The 16,005-nt window shown below is 35.3% G+C and overlaps 1 protein-coding gene across 1 annotated transcript; it reads right to left on the bottom strand.

Annotated features, from left to right (window-relative positions):
- Nucleotides 1–626: 626 nt before the first annotated feature.
- Nucleotides 627–14,914, bottom strand: LOC127617308 (E3 ubiquitin-protein transferase RMND5B-like). Its single transcript, XM_052089280.1, has 10 exons — nt 14,853–14,914; nt 12,001–12,174; nt 11,543–11,685; nt 11,203–11,340; nt 10,961–11,061; nt 8,708–8,874; nt 7,659–7,824; nt 7,320–7,422; nt 4,495–4,649; nt 627–2,985 (listed from the first exon to the last, which is right to left on the bottom strand). Exons 2-10 carry the CDS (start codon nt 12,137–12,139, stop codon nt 2,922–2,924), a joined length of 1,176 nt encoding a protein of 391 aa, XP_051945240.1. The 5' UTR covers nt 12,140–12,174; nt 14,853–14,914; the 3' UTR covers nt 627–2,921.
- Nucleotides 14,915–16,005: the final 1,091 nt, after the last annotated feature.

Genomic DNA, 16,005 nt, shown 5'->3' with positions numbered 1-16,005 from the left:
GTATCCTTTTTCTAGCCCCAGACCAAATAAATTGTGATATTAACCGGTCCCAAGCGTTAAAGTGTGAGTCAGCAAACCTGATATGCAATGACATGAAAAGATACAAAAATCTGGGAAGCAAATTCATTTTCACCATTTCCAATCTAGCATTGAAGTCTAGTATCAGCATTGCCCAGCGCTTCATGTCTTTTTGTATTGAGTCAGTAACTTTCTCAAAATTCAAACTGAACAAATCGTCTAGATCTTCAGAAATAAACACACCTAGATATTTTATCTTTTTAGCATCCCATTTAAGTTTATAATTGTGTCGTATGGATTTACTGGGGGAGTAGTTAATGGTCAGGACTTGTGTTTTGGTAATGTTTAGGTGATAACCAGACAACTGACCAAGGTCACTTTTTAATCCCAGTCTGCCCTTGCCGACATACTTCTAGCCACAATGACAGTTTGGTGTGATGCCCTTCCAGATTTCTTACTGAACTGAGGTTCCCTCTTGTGGGGGTAATGGGTCAACAGCTCATGTAAATCTGTTTTCACAGGTTTTATATGCAGTTTAAATAGACATTTTAATGTTTAAGGCAATGACACCTTAAAAATGTATTTTTAAATAAATGCACTTCTTAAAAAGAAAGAAAAGTCGAGTATAAATCTTTTTATTATTTAGATGCAAGTATAATAAACATACTGTACTGTCAGAAGATAAATATTTACAGTAGTTGCCTTGCAGTTGTAAATCGGAAAGCAGAGTCATTATCCAATCACTGAATGCCACTAACAACAAAAAAGAAGCACTTTCTGTAACTTCGAGAATTGCTTCGAGCTCACAAATTTTAGGGAGGTAATAAATGATTGTCTAAAGAAAAAACTAAAATACAAAGTTTATTACAAGTCAGCGGCCAAACATTAAAGAAATAATCCATGCAAAAATGTAAATTCTCTCATTATTTACATTTATTCACCTTCATGCCATCCCAGATGTGTGACTTTCTATCTTCTGCTGAACACAAAGATTTTTAGAAGAATATTTCATCTCTGTTGGTCCATACAATGCATTTGAATGGTGACCAAAACTTTGAGGCTCCAAAAAGCACATAAATGCAGAATACAATTAATCTATAAAACTCCAGTGGTAAAATCCATATCTTCTGAAGTGATATGATAGGTGTGGGAGACATATCAATATTTAAGTCAATTTTTAATATCAATCTCCACTTTTACTTTTCCTACTGGGCAGGGAGGAGTATTTATATTGAAAATTGACTTAAATATTGATAAGTTTCTCATCCACTCCTATCATATCACTTCAGAAGACATGGATGTAACCACTGGAGTCTTACGGATTGATTATGTGCTGCCTTTATGTGCTTTTGTGAAGCTTCAAATGTCTGATTACCATTCACTTGCATTGTATGGACGAACAGACCTGAGATATTCTTCTAAAAATCTTCATTTGTGTTCTGCAGAAGAAAGAAAGTCATACACACCTGGGATGGCATGAGGGTGAGTAAATCTTGAGAGAATTTACATTTTGTGGTGAACTATCCCTTTAAGTACTCCAACACACAATTTTACAACCTGCAGCACCTCTTGAAGACCTCAAACAAGAGATCTAAGAGGTCTGCCTTTACCTTCATCAGAAAAAAAAAAAACAACAACTTTATATTCCACAATATATTCCACTAGGTTTGCCAGTACATTCTCATCCTCAGAGAATGTCAAAGAGCAAAGGTAAGGTTTTCTCTTCTCTTCTAATAGGCCTCTGGGTCTTCAGTTAGGATTACATCTGTCAGAGGAGCTTCTGGGAGGTGGCGATTTTAAAGCACACATTCCGCTTCAGCATGCACATTTCCAGATTTTGATTCCTAAAGCAGAACAACTAGCATTGTGTTGAAGCCAGGGAGTATTTCGTGTGTATCCTGAGCCTGTGTAGCCCCACTGTCTTCAGAGGATGTGTTTCCTTAATTAAGGAGTAATCAAGCCCCCATTTTGTTGATCTAAGCCGAGTGAGGCGCCGCTGAGAGTCAAATCCGTGTTAAAACAGTAGTTTGTGTGTGCATGTGTGTTTAAATACATTACAACATATGCAGTTCTAATGGAAAAGTATACTGTACCATCACAAAATCACTGCAGTATATTCATTAGATTTTAAATCCACATAGCAAGACACACAGCATAGAGGTTACTTTTGACGTTAGACTGAAGCAAGGAACGAGACCACGATCTGCACACAACAATATCTTTAGATCTCCAATGAATATTCACACTGATGCACTAATCAAGTCCAATAACAGCCTTTATTACATTGGCAAGAGAGAGAGAGACGTCATTCGGTTACAATCAACATCCTGTTGAAAACAGGCACCAGTCTTTAACAACAACCCCTCCACCAATCCTCATCTTTATTCTGTCATTGTTATGTACATACTGAAAAGCCATTTCTATCATGTACACGTGCAAAAAGTCCCCAGTTGTTTATTTATATGGTATCTTGTAAGAAGAAACGGTGGCAATATTCTGGCAAGAAGTCACCCACACGGAGGCATTACGCCCATTCGCTTAATAAAAAGTCACAAAGAAACAAAGGAGAGGCGTTATGCCTTGGAAACTTAAAAATAATCTGCAATTAAAATAAATGGAGCGGAGCAAAATGCGCACACACATACAGTACATACTCATAAAAGCCTGTGTATACTAGGCTGTGTTAACAAATGAACGATCCGACCAGATCTTTCCTCGGTAGGTACACTTACTATGTAGCCGTGACCACCGGCCCCTGTAAACTAAAAGCTTTGGAGAGGGAGGTGGTCTGTGCAGGGGGGAAGCCGCCACAGAAGGCCCATCATGCCTATAAATGAGGATCATGTTATCTGCGGCTCCAAGGGGCCTTCAACACTTCATTCAGATATGCCCCGAAAACAACATCAGAAGAAGATCTGTTTGGCATCTGAAGGATTCTGCTCCATTGGGCAGTAAGGACATTTAAGCCTGAGAAGAAATTTTAGGACATTTATATTAAGGAGCAGTAATGTTAAACAAAAACTTATTTGAAGGAATATTCCAGGTGTAACATAAGTTAAGCTCAACCGACAGCATTTGTGGCATAATGTTGATTAATTAATTTCAACTTGTCCCGCCTGTTCTTCAAAAATCAATGTTAAGGTGAGGCACTTACAATGGAAGTGAATGGGGCCAATGTTTGGAGGGTTTAAAGACAGAAATGTGAAGCTTTTAAGCACTTACATGAATTCTTATGGTGAAGACAATTGCCGATACGCAGCTCTATTAAGAAGAAAGAGTTTGTTTTTTGAAAGTTAAAGATGGATCGAAATCAAGTGAACAAAACGATGAGAGGGTGTAGTCTTAGCCCATTAAACAATGCAAAATTATATATTTTTTGGTTTGTTTTCCAATATAAATATCTAAAACTCCTTATGTATATTTACTTTAGCAGCTATACTGCAGAAGAAAAAACTTTTACTGGAGAATTTTGAATATAATATTTAATTAATTTTAATATTTAAATATTTTAAAATATCAAAACATCCTTAAAACAAGATACATTTACCTGAGAAGCAACATAAAGATATTTAGACTTGCTTTTAGAGCAAATATCTTGAATATAAGTCTATCTTTACTGCACTGGCAGAAGTATAAACAGGTGAAAAAATACACATCAAAATTCACTTACTGTGTATTTAAGATATATTCTCTTAAAGGAAGTTTAAATATCTTATGTGTTGCTTCTCAAGTAAATGTATCTTGTTTTAAGGATTTGTAGACCATTTTAAGTGGAAAACAAGAAAAAAATTAAACAAAAATCTAAATAAAAGTATTTTGTCCCTTTAATTCAGTGAATGTCATTTAGAGGTATTTTTAAAATATGATTTTGTCCTCTTATTGTTAGTAAGCATGTTTAATTCAACCTTTTAAATCAGGGCACAAGCAGAATAATCGGTTAAGAGCTAATGATAATCAGTGCAAAAATTGCCCGAATAATCGTTCTAATAATCGTTCGATTAGCCGATTATAAAAATAAATGTTAGTTGCAGCCCTAATTCATTTCCATTGTATGAGCCTCCCAGTAATCTTGATTTTTGCTTTTTTTTTTTTTTTAAAGAAAACAAGATGATTTGTAATTAATTTTGTGTTAATCAACATTATGCAACAAATGCTGTCGATTGAGCTGAACTTGTATTGAACCCGGAAATATTCCTTTAAGGTTTTCTCCAGTGAAATGTTCTGCCTCATAGTCTTCCATTTTATGTGTATTACAATTTAGGCTTTTCAATATGTTGAAATTATTTCCTATGGTAACTGATAGCATGCTATAGATTCTTTCGATAGAGCTTGTGTTGGCCCCTAAATATTTCTTGAAACCTTCTTTTGGAATAAAGATTTTTAACTCATTCATATTTTATTAACAGATAATCACAATCTGATATATGTAATTTATTACTGACTTCATTGATTTTTAAGAGAATCATTAAGTCTTACTTTCCAGCATTGGTGAGTTTGTTAAGCGCGTCTCTGGATATGACATGCCCACAGATGAGCTTCATGGGTGGATTACTCTCGGACGTCTGCTGCCTCAGGATAGGGCAGGCAAACACCGAGTGATACCAGCACTTCTTCCCCAGGTCGATTTCAATCTAAACACACACACACACACACACACACACACACACACACACACACAGAGCATGGGTCAAATTTAATCTCTTTGAAATGACTATATTACTATTAAAAAACAGAAATGAACTGTCATCATAAGACTGCATCTTTGTTAATGACTTTGTAAAGGATCTTTAAAATCTAAAACACGAGGGGAACAATACAGTTTAACAGGGTTCGTACAGATGCTTCAAAGTTACATTCAAGGACTATTCAAGCACATTTTTATTTGTTTACAAGTACTAAGTTCAAGATGTCATTAAAACAAATTATTATTGTTAATCAATGTGAATTTATTTTTATAAAACACCACTTATTACAAGTACAACAATGAGCATCTTTAACTACATTCTCTCACAGTAACAATTTTTGTTTTAGTAGTTCAATTCATTCATGATGAAATTGATGTGCAGTTGTAGAGTGCTCCCTTAAAACGCACTTTGCTTTCCAACAAAAGGGAATAACTGGGTCTGTAAACAGTAGTCCAAATGACTCATGTGCTGTGTTTCATGTTGGTACAACAGATGTGAGGAACTGACTGAAATTGCAAATGGGTCATTCTCAAAAAACGTTTAATTTCCAACTTACAAAATATTGAAATGTTCTGACATTTTGCCTATAAACGCTGAGGGAAAATATTTTGTAACATGTTGACATAAATTTTATTCATAAAGGACGACTGTTGTTCTTTCTTTTATTATTTAATTTTGTTTCACGAATGAAGTAAGTTAATACTAAGTTAAAACTAACAAGGGTTAAATGGATTACAACACCAAACTGAGGGTTAAATGGGGTACGATACCAAATATTTTTGTGTGAAAATATTAGTTAAAATGTGAATTAATAACTTTGGAACATGCTGGGAAAATCTCTATATGCATATTTAAGCAGCCTCTGAACTTTGACCTTAATTATTTCCCACATCTTTTTGTATAATTTTTTATAATTATTATTGTTTTAACATTGGTGATATCAATGCCATGAAATCAAACACTCTTTAAATTATTATTAATAATTTTGTTTGCTTTTTTGCACACTTGTTCAGCCTTGCACTAATGCTTTATTATAAATGAATAAAAAATAAATACACAAATAACTTTAAATGTCATAGAAGTGTTGTACCAGATCATGAAGGGGACAAGGATTTTTCAATTTCAAATATATTTTCTAAAAAGTTTTTTTTAGAAAAAGTTGAGCCATTTCATATCATTAAAGGTTAAGATATAAATTTATTTGTAAAAAAAAAAAAAAGGTTACATTTTTTTCACTATTTGAAAGCATTTTCATGACTTTGTCAACATATTTTGATATTGACCAAAATGTTGTCAGAAATAACCGATTTTGTGAGACATAAATCTTTCTTTACAGCAGGGGGCGCTACATGGCTCACAAAACTGAATCCTCCATTGATCTGCATTCAAATCATTCAAAACGTTTTACATCTCATTTAATCTTTTCACTCTGGAGAGTAAATTGTAATTAAAACTCATAGTTGCAAGGATTCATACTTGTTAAATCCACCACAGCAGTATCTATAATATATATAGGGTCTAGTGGTCTGTCGTGGTGTTTTGCCAAAAATAATTAAATACATTTCATTCACTAAATGATTAAAGCAACATATTTTAAGATTTTCTATAATTCAAGAACTTTTAAGCACCTCTTGGAAAAATTGATATTTTCAAAAGGTTTTCCAGGACTTAAATTTGAAAAAGACAAATTCAAGTACTTCAAGCACCTTGTACGAACCCTGGTTTAAGTGTCCATAATGCCTAAAAATCGCATGAAGTCTTAAACGGATAGTTCACCCAAAAACAAAATGTCATAATTTACTCACCCTCATGCAATCCCAGATGTGTATGACTTTATTTCTTCTGCAGAACACAAATGAAGATTTTTGGAAGGATATTTTTAACTCTGTAGGTCCATAAAATGCAAGTGAGTGGTGACCAGAACTTTGAAGCTAAAAAAAGCACATAAAAGGCAGTAAAAAAGTAATCCAACTCCAGTGGTTTAATCCATATCTTCTATATCTAGGAATGGATGAGAAACAGATCAATATTTTTTCATTTGTTTTTGTCCTTTTTTACTATAAATACTCCTCCCTTCCCAATAGGTGGCGATATGCATCTCGCCAAAAACAAAGGAAGAATGTTAAAATGAAAGGTGGAGATTTATAGTAAATCATAACTTAAATGTTGATCTGTTTTTCACCCACACCTATCATATCACTTTTAAACATATGGATTAAACCACTGGAATCATATGCATTACATTTATGCTGCCTTTATGTTTTTGCTTCAAAGTTCTGGTCACCATTCACTTGCATTGTATTGTATGGACCTACAGAGCTGAAATATTCTTCTAAATCTTCATTTGTGTTCTGCAGAAAGAAAGACATACACATCTGGGATGGCATGAGGGTAAGCAATTGATGAGAGAATTTTCTTTTTTGGGTGAACTATCCCTTTAAAGGGAATGGCACATACAAGACAAAACAGTTGAATGAAAGAGGAGAGAGGTGGACCAAGATCATGAAAAGGGTTAGACGGATAAAAAGAGAGAGAGAGAGAGAGAGAGAGAGAGAGAGAGAGAGAGAGAGAGAGAGAGAGAGAGAGAGAGAGCTGTTGAGAGACAGAGGCACTTACTGGCAGTTCATCCTTATGTGTCCAGACTCCACTGCACTGTCTCTGTTCAATAACCTGTTTGATGTTCATAAGCACAGGCAGCGCCATACAGCCGGATGCAAAACTGATTTAGAATAAAAATAAATAAATAATTGAAATTAAAAAAAATTATGTTCATGTTTCCAAAAAACATCAAATAAGTGTCAAAAAAATTATGGTCTTAAAACAGTCTTAATTATTTATAATTTTTTCCTTTTGACTTTGGGGCAAACATGCAATCATGAGACTCATTCTGTAAAATTCTGTGCTCTATAAAATCGGAATGAAAATATTTTGTCTGACATCAATACAATTTCTGACCTGACACTGAGTGGGGATTCAACAGAGAGTCCAAGAAGTGCGCAAGCATCCCGTGTAAAGATGTTACAGATCTCTGCCCACTGATCCGTCTCCAACAGACTGCGGTATGGTGAGTTCTCGATCCCGTGACGAAGGTACACCAAACTACCCATTAAGATCTGAATATCTAGACAACACAAATGTAAGTAAATTAATACAGGTATCAATCCATCTAGAGCTGTAAAACAAACAACATAATTGCTTTAATTGGCAGGATTTTGTTGTTAGCACAGCAACAAACAGCATTTAACAACAAAGCTAACAATGGTGGTTCCACCCATACACTTACAAAAACAAAGCCTTCCTGTGGTTCAAGAGTAGGAACGGGAATTTCAAGGAATTTAACAATACTACTTAATGATTCTGGTTACGTAGCGATTACATTAAAGGTTCTTTTAGTAAATGTTTTAAGCAGCACCAATAAATAATCCTAACTATATTGTATCATACACTCTCTTTTGTTTGTACTTTATATATTATAAACAACAAATGCTAAACAAACACAACATTATTTTTTGGTTTCATTTTTTAAATTTTTTTAAGTACTATTTATTAATCCCACTCTGACCGATTCAGTGAGAGCAATTTTAGACCAATCTGTGAGTGATTTTGAACAAATCATTGAAAAGAACGACTTATCAGAGTCATTTGCTTGCAAATAAGATTACACTGGTCCTCATTGCTCAGGGAGCACAATAGAAATGTGTTTTATATGTATTGTCTTTGTATTAATTTTTGTCCCACTAATAACATTGAATTCAGACTGTGAACTTAAATATCTCTGTAGATTCAGCCATTCAGGAAGCTTTGTCAATATTATAGTATGGTGTTCTGTCTGATTAATTGGGAAAATACCATTCAAGCACCAACAGAACCAAACGCCCTGGAAATCAGTTGGTTCCATAATTAGTTTTTCTTGATAAGAAACAGTTCTTGATTGCTAACCCTATTCAAGAGGCCATTTACATGATCATGAGTATGTTGACAGCCATTTGTCTGTTCGTTCTCACCTCTCTGGTGCTGTGAGGCAAACGGCTGGAAATGCCGTGCATACTGTAAAGCTTCCTGCTGTTTGCCGATGCCCCCGTTGAGCAGGCTGATGAAATAAAGTCTGTGCAGCTTAAACTCTAGGGTGCTGTTCAGATCCAGGAGCCGCTGACGGTTTGTCACCGCCCACCTACCACAACAATCAAACAAAACAAATGATTCAATCTACTGATCTTAAACTTACAACAAAACACAAATTATAAGTCATACCATATCCAACTCATTGATGGTGTGCTCAAATAATCCAGGGTAATTAAACTACTCAGACAGGAAAAATATTCCGTAAATACTACAGGTTGACCGATTTTGCTGATAACAATAACTAAGCTTTGTGGAAAATACTGATAACCGATTAACCGGCTGATAGTTTATACAAAGTTGGTCTTTCCTTTCTATGATGGCACAGAGGCAACAAGAGTCCAAAATAAATAAAAAGGAAAAAAATAATTTGGTGAATAAGATGGGACTTTTAAATATAAACAAGCCCAAAACACAATGAGACCCTTACTTTGAAATGGAGACTTGGCTCCATTACAATGCTCTATTTTTAAGTATTTACCAAATTAAGCTTTTTTTATAGCAATATATTCACCAAATTACTTGTTTTGCACAAATATGTATTTCACCAGATGTGGTTTAATGAGGAATAAGGTGCATTATGATTCAAAACATATTTATTTGCTGACGGGGATGGCCCTATTTTTCTTTCCATGCCCTTTCCTACAATTTGAAACATTTGAATATCAAAATAAAACATGCATTGAAGTGAGGATAAAAGTATGGATGAATATAGTCAATAATGAAAGATTTAGATACAGAAACTCCCCAAAAGGTGTCAGTAATTGTTTTCATTTCACCTCTAGAGGTTGCTTATATTCTGTAGGACCAATCCTTGTAACTGTGGAATCCTCCAGCACCGGCATAAGAGGAACAATTAAAAATAAATAAATAACACTTTTGTGAAACATCTTATGTGCCTAAGAAAGTTTTAGCCACTTGTGAAAAATGTTGCATATTGAGGATATCTTCAAAAATAATGCTATATATATAGTTTTCATTTATCTAGTAACATCATACAAAGTCCAGTAAACAAGCTAAATCAATATTTGGTGTGACCACCGTTGCCTTCAAAACAGCACCAATTCTCCAACTTACACCTGGACACAGTTTTTCTTGGTTGTTGGCAGATAGGATGTTCAAAGTTTCATGGAGAATTCACCACAGTTCTTTTATTTATTTAGACTGTCTCAATTGCGTCTGTCTCTTTATGTAATCTCAGACGGGCTCGATGTTCAGTGAGGTGATTTTGTTGGGGCCATGACATCTGTTTCAGGGCTCCCTATACTTCTATTCTAATCTTTTCTATTTGTAAAAGTAATGTCTAACATTTATATTTCCAATTGGCAAACTAAACTTAAGATATAAATAAATATGATATAAGATATAAATCTTAAAACAAATGCTTTTGAGAAACATCTTAAGACTTTTGCACAGTACTGTATAAATATATATATATATCATTTGTTTTTTAAAATCTACGAGAGAGAGGAAAAAAGTTGCTGAAAAGTTCCATGTATTTCACAACGTGCAGTCGTGCATTAGACATTGATCTAATATGACAACTGTTTGGTAAAGAATGTTAACAAAATAAAAAATAGCTATAGGACAGATAAAAATAGGCATGTGTTGTAGCCAACAAAAAACCTAAAGTTTTCTAAACATGACATACACACAGAATAAAAGATAGTCTGCTCAGCGGGAAAAAATAACTTAAAAGCACACACAGATTAAAAGAAGACTCTAATATGAAAACATCCATAGCGACTTTCAAGTCAAAGTTTAAAAAATCCACTTTCCGCACCACCACCGAAGTGATTTCACAGCTACTTTGCTGAAATTTCTTGTCTAGCGAGAGGACATTTTCCTGCGCATTGAGAGAGGGAAATCACACGCAGCCTCAGGTGAAATTAAACTTTGTATCTGCTCCAAATATCCTCTTTTTAACATAATCATTTTATTATTAATTATATTTAAAATGTGTAACATTAATAAGACACAGCCTCTGTAAAAATATAAAGCCAAATGTAAATGTGTAAAAACAGTTTAATGTGGAAAAATATAAACAGACAATAATTCCAGTATCGACTAGCATCATCAGAACCATTTATAAATGGGACAGAAGAAAAAATATAAGTGTAAAGGGGAGAAAAGCTTACTCTAGTGCTGGTCTGAGATCTTGTGTTCTTAAAGCCTCTAAAATACGATTGAGCTCCAGAAATGGCTGTTTCATGCTCATGTCAATAACTACACCAGATTCCTGCGAAGTCAGATTAAAAACAACACATCGATGTTAGTGCTGTGTTCAACACTGTCAAGAAATATACATGCTTCGGGTTAAAAATCTAAGAGATCGATCATATCATACATATTTTTTTACAGTATCATCCCAAAGCTCTACCTGACAGAGGTCTTCCGCAACACTCAGCATGCCTTGTCTGTACAGGTGTTCTACGATGGTTTCACTGAGGTATTTCTGCCTCTCTGCAGACTCCCAGACATTATCAGCAACAACTGCACTCACCTCCGCATCAAAGTTCTGCACAAAAGAACGCAGCATTTAAAAAAACATATTTAACCACAAACAAACAAATGTTGCCAAATGATTCAGAATAAGAAACTGTTTGCGATTCCCAACATTAGCCACCCGCATTGAGCACCACCACACCATTTTAAGAGCATGTGGCAAATACTTTCTTGAGATGTATTTAATGCTAACTTTCAAGATCTCAAAAGCTTACTCGGTCGATAGCTTTTCCCACTTTCGACACACTGCCGTGGATATCCTTATGCCTGGAGGCGAGCATCTGCACTGTCTCTTTAATTTCCTTACAGCACTGGGCCATTGTTTGATGGAGCACTGACAAATCTGCATCTTGCACACCTAGAGGAGAAACAGGGTACGATAAAATGTATCAAATCCATGACCTATGATTTAAATAGGCATATGCTACTGTGACTTATCTCAGTGAGGCTTATGTAACCATCTACAAACTTGATGTGTGGGCTAGAGGTTATGCAGATAAACAAGGCTCTTAACCTATATGCAGGTTTGCTTGGACTGAAGGCTTAAGTATAGGCTTTAGAATAGGCTTTTTTCAAACCTGTCATTATTTTGCACCCAAGCTTTGTTTCATACAATTGTTCACATCTGAATTACACTATCAAGAATTGATAACTGGCTGGTTTCTGAGCTCACCATAGGCGACCAATCGGCTCCGCAGTTCACAGACATTCCTGAGGAGTTCGTCCAGCCGTTCCTCTGACTGGTGTCCATATGTGACAAACCTGTGCAGCACCTTCTCCAGCTCACGCTCAACACACGCACACTGCTCCATCAGCACAGCTGCTACTGCTTCTTACACACAATGTTCTGCAACACAACAGAAAACACACCTCAGCATCTGATTTCTAAAGGGTTATATATAGATTACACCAAGGATACCAGTTATTATTCTGTGTGTAGGATTATCAACCTGGGGTCCCAGATGCTGCTGTAGGGAGTCCATAGACTAATTTATAAAATAGAAATTGTAATTTAAAAAAAATGTAATTGTTCTATATTTTTAAACATGTATTTCCGATTGCGGATAATTGGTTCTTAGATAATCATTTTTTTTTTTTTTAACTCTAGCATATTTATATTAGGGGCTCCCTGGGTTGGCAAATAAATTGGGTGGGTCCTTAACTATCTTGACCTTATTCATGCTAGTGCCATCTTTGATTTTTAATGGGAATGACAACAAGGTTGTGAAGGATACACTTACAGTCTCTTCAATGGGGTGTACTGCAGTTTAAAGTGTTTTTGGGTTGTTCCGCGGACAAAACGTTCAGTATACAGTACAAAGATCTCCACACATCATGAGTTGTGGAAAATCAGATATGATTTAGGAGCTTTATACTGAAGAGATGGTAAGTCTATCCCTCACAGCCTCGTTGTCATTACTATTAAAAATCAAAATTATAAACATAAAACCAAAGACAGAATTACATAATCAATTAAAACCTTTCTTTAGTAGGTTTTAGGTTAGTAAAATATTTTTAAAAAAAAATAAAAAAAAACCAGTAATTTAATGCTTCTACTGTAAAAATTGGCACACAAAGATGTTCATGTATTTTCTGGCACCAGAAGGGATGTGTTAAAAATATAGGTAAATTCACCAAAAAATTTCAATTCTCTCATAATTTACTCACCTTGCCATCCCAGATGTGCATGACTTTCTTTCTTCTGCTGAACACAAATAAAGATTTTTAGAAGAATATTTCACCTCTGTAGGCCCATACAATGAAAGTGAATGGTGACTAGAAACTTGAAGCTCCAAAAGCTTATAAAGACAGCATAAAAGTAATTCATACAACTCCAGTTTTTAAATCCATATCTTCAGAATATGTGAGAGTTGTGGGTGAGAAACAGATCAATATTTAAGCCATTTTTTACTCTAAATCTCCACTTTCACTTCCAGATTCTTCTTTTGTTTTTTTGGTGATTCACATTCTTCGTGCATGTCACCACCTACTGGTTGTGGCTGGTCAAAGGTGGATATTTATAAATGGTAAATGGTCTTAAATAGCACCTTTTTAACCTTAGCGGTATTCAAAGCGCTTTAGATTTTACATATTTACACACATTCACACACCAATAATGGCAGAGCTGCCATGCAAGGTGTTAGCCTGCCATTGGGAGCAACTTGGGGTTCAGTGTCTTGCCCAAGGACACTTCGGCATGTAGAGTCGTGTGGGCCGGGAATCGAGGGTCAACCCTGCGAATAGTGGACAACACGCTCTACCACCTGAGCCACAAAAGGACTTACATATTGATCTTCTTCTCACCCACACCTATCATATCACTTCCATAGGTGACCTTTAATCCATAAAACATGGATTAAACCTTTGAAGCTTTTGGAGCTTCAAAGCTCTGGCCACCACTCACTTGCATTGCACCTACAGAGCTGAGATATTCTTCTAAAAATCTTCATTTGTGTTCTGCTGAAGAAAGAAAAACATACACATCTGGGATGGCATGAGGGTGAGTAAATGATGAGAGAATTTTCATTTTTGGCTGAACTGTTCCTTCAAAGGTGTTTAACATATTATGGAGAGTGTGTTTGCTAAAGTAACCTATATTTGGTTATCGTGACACTGATCAAAATGAATCAAATTACAGCCAAATACTAGTATAATTGTGTTATTAGATTGCAATCTACTAATCACTGAAACGCTGCCTAGACGTATTCAAATAAGTGGCTAGTGTTACATCATGCCATTCAGATAAGTCATTTGTCAGTCTCCTGTGCCTCTTCACATTTGTATGTTCTTAATTGACCACTGACAAAATGTTCGCATGAGTGAGTACTAATTAAATCAAGCCTTCCCAGATTGTACATGTTTACATGCATTCTTAATATTTCTAGATTTTAGACATGGAAGATCGATAATTTATTTAATTTTTCAAATCAAGAAATCAGTTACAAGTGCTATCCAAAGCGTCCTACTAAGAGTTTATGGTGACATGCCTGTTTTCGTTATAGTAAATAGTGTACTAACACTGAAATATTCAGTACCCAACTACCTACTTTAAAAACAAACAAATATGAAAAGAATACATACTTTCAATCATAAAAACCTCTAAATGAAACGTAGCACGAATACAATAGTATCAATGTCTCAGTTTAATACAAATCCATGCAATGCATCTGACAGGGTCAGTGACTGCTGGCTAAACAGAGCAAACATGTAAGATTATGAGCTAAACTAACCAACTCACATCATTCTGTGTTTACTTCAACTGTTTGAGTGAGCCAATGAAATTACATTTAGTGTTTATGTAAAATAAATATGTAAAAATCACTGACATCGAGAAGTCAAATAATCAAAACAATCAGTTAGCCTGTTAGCATTACCGGGACAATATTTATAGAGCTGTACGCCTCTAAAACTCCTTATTTAAACCTGTGTTGACACTCACGATGACAATATTGGCGTGCCAGTGTAGGACTGCGCTCAAATCAGTTAAGTCAAAAGCGAAAATGAAATAATACATGACGTTCTTGCCTGTTTTGACAGCAGTTTCCAGCAGACGTTCCTGAAGCGATACAGTCTCGGTTCTATTGGAGCGACGAAGTGTTTAGTGTTCTACTGCCACCTGCGGCCTGGAGGTGTACACACTATTACTCGTAGAGTTCGGTCGACATTGCGTGAATGAAAGGAGCGCTCAGTCATGTTGTATGCATGTCGTCTTGAACTTACATCGACACCTGGGGGCATGGTTGCAACCTCAATAGTTTTTAAGTTACCGAACCATTTTAGAAATTCACTATTTGACAGACAGCCATGAGTAAAGTTGTCGAATAACTGGGTGGTTACTGAGATTTAGCGAGTAGTATTCAGTTCTCAGTATTCAATCAACTGTTTTTGCAGGAACTAGGAGTAAGTTCTCTCTAAGAGAAAAATAATCCCATGAACAATTTAGTAAATCGGTCCAACCAGGGCTTGATTCAGTTGTGGCATTCCAAATGCGCTTCACAACTGCAAGCAGTGAGGATGAAGCAGCCTGTTAAATTAACAGAATCAGTGCATAATCTAAGATGACTGTACAACTTCAGTAGCATATAGTAGATGTATGCTGGTCTTTAATAATGCTCCAATCAATTTATGAAAGGTTCACTGAAAAATTACAATTTTCTAATCATTTACTCACCCTCACGCCATTCAGATGTGTATGACTTTCTTTCATCTACTGAAATCAAATTACGTTTTGTAGAAGAATATTTCAACTCTGTAGGTCCATACAATGCAAGTGAATGGTGACCAGAACTTTGAAGCTCAAAAAGCACATAAAGGCAGCATAAAAGTAATCCATATGACTCCAGCTGTAAAATCCACATCTTCAGAAGAGATAAAAAATGTTTGGGTGTGAAAACAGAAAAAAAACAATGTACTTTTCACTGTAATCTTGCCATTGCAGTCTCTAGGTACGATCGTGATTTGAAACTAGATTTCAATCTTGACGCATATGCAGAGTGCTAGATGGCACTATATGAAGTGTAATCAAGCTTGAAATCATGACCACCAAGGAGACGGCTGATGTCAAAATTTAAACGTATGTCTAAATAGGGGGAATTCAGGTAAATTGGGCCATTTTTTGACAATCATCTTAATGTCAAAAAATATAAAAAAATATATATTTAACCTGAATTCACTCAGT

The sequence above is a fragment of the Xyrauchen texanus genome, chromosome 23 (assembly GCF_025860055.1).
Source record: "Xyrauchen texanus isolate HMW12.3.18 chromosome 23, RBS_HiC_50CHRs, whole genome shotgun sequence".
In the NCBI taxonomy this organism is placed as follows: domain Eukaryota; kingdom Metazoa; phylum Chordata; class Actinopteri; order Cypriniformes; family Catostomidae; genus Xyrauchen; species Xyrauchen texanus.
The sequence above is the reverse complement of the archived record's forward strand: the minus strand, read 5'-3'. Positions and strand labels throughout refer to the sequence as shown.

Excerpts from the sequence above, each read along its gene's own strand:
- LOC127617308 (XM_052089280.1), bottom strand. The coding sequence starts at position 12,139 with ATGGAGCAGTGTGCGTGTGTTGAGCGTGAGCTGGAGAAGGTGCTGCAC. Across the intron at positions 7,825-8,707 it reads TGCCTCACAGCACCAGAGAG|ATATTCAGATCTTAATGGGT; the intron begins GTGAGAACGAAC and ends TGTGTTGTCTAG. Across the intron at positions 2,986-4,494 it reads AAACTCACCAATGCTGGAAA|GCTTAAATGTCCTTACTGCC; the intron begins GTAAGACTTAAT and ends ATTTCTTCTCAG.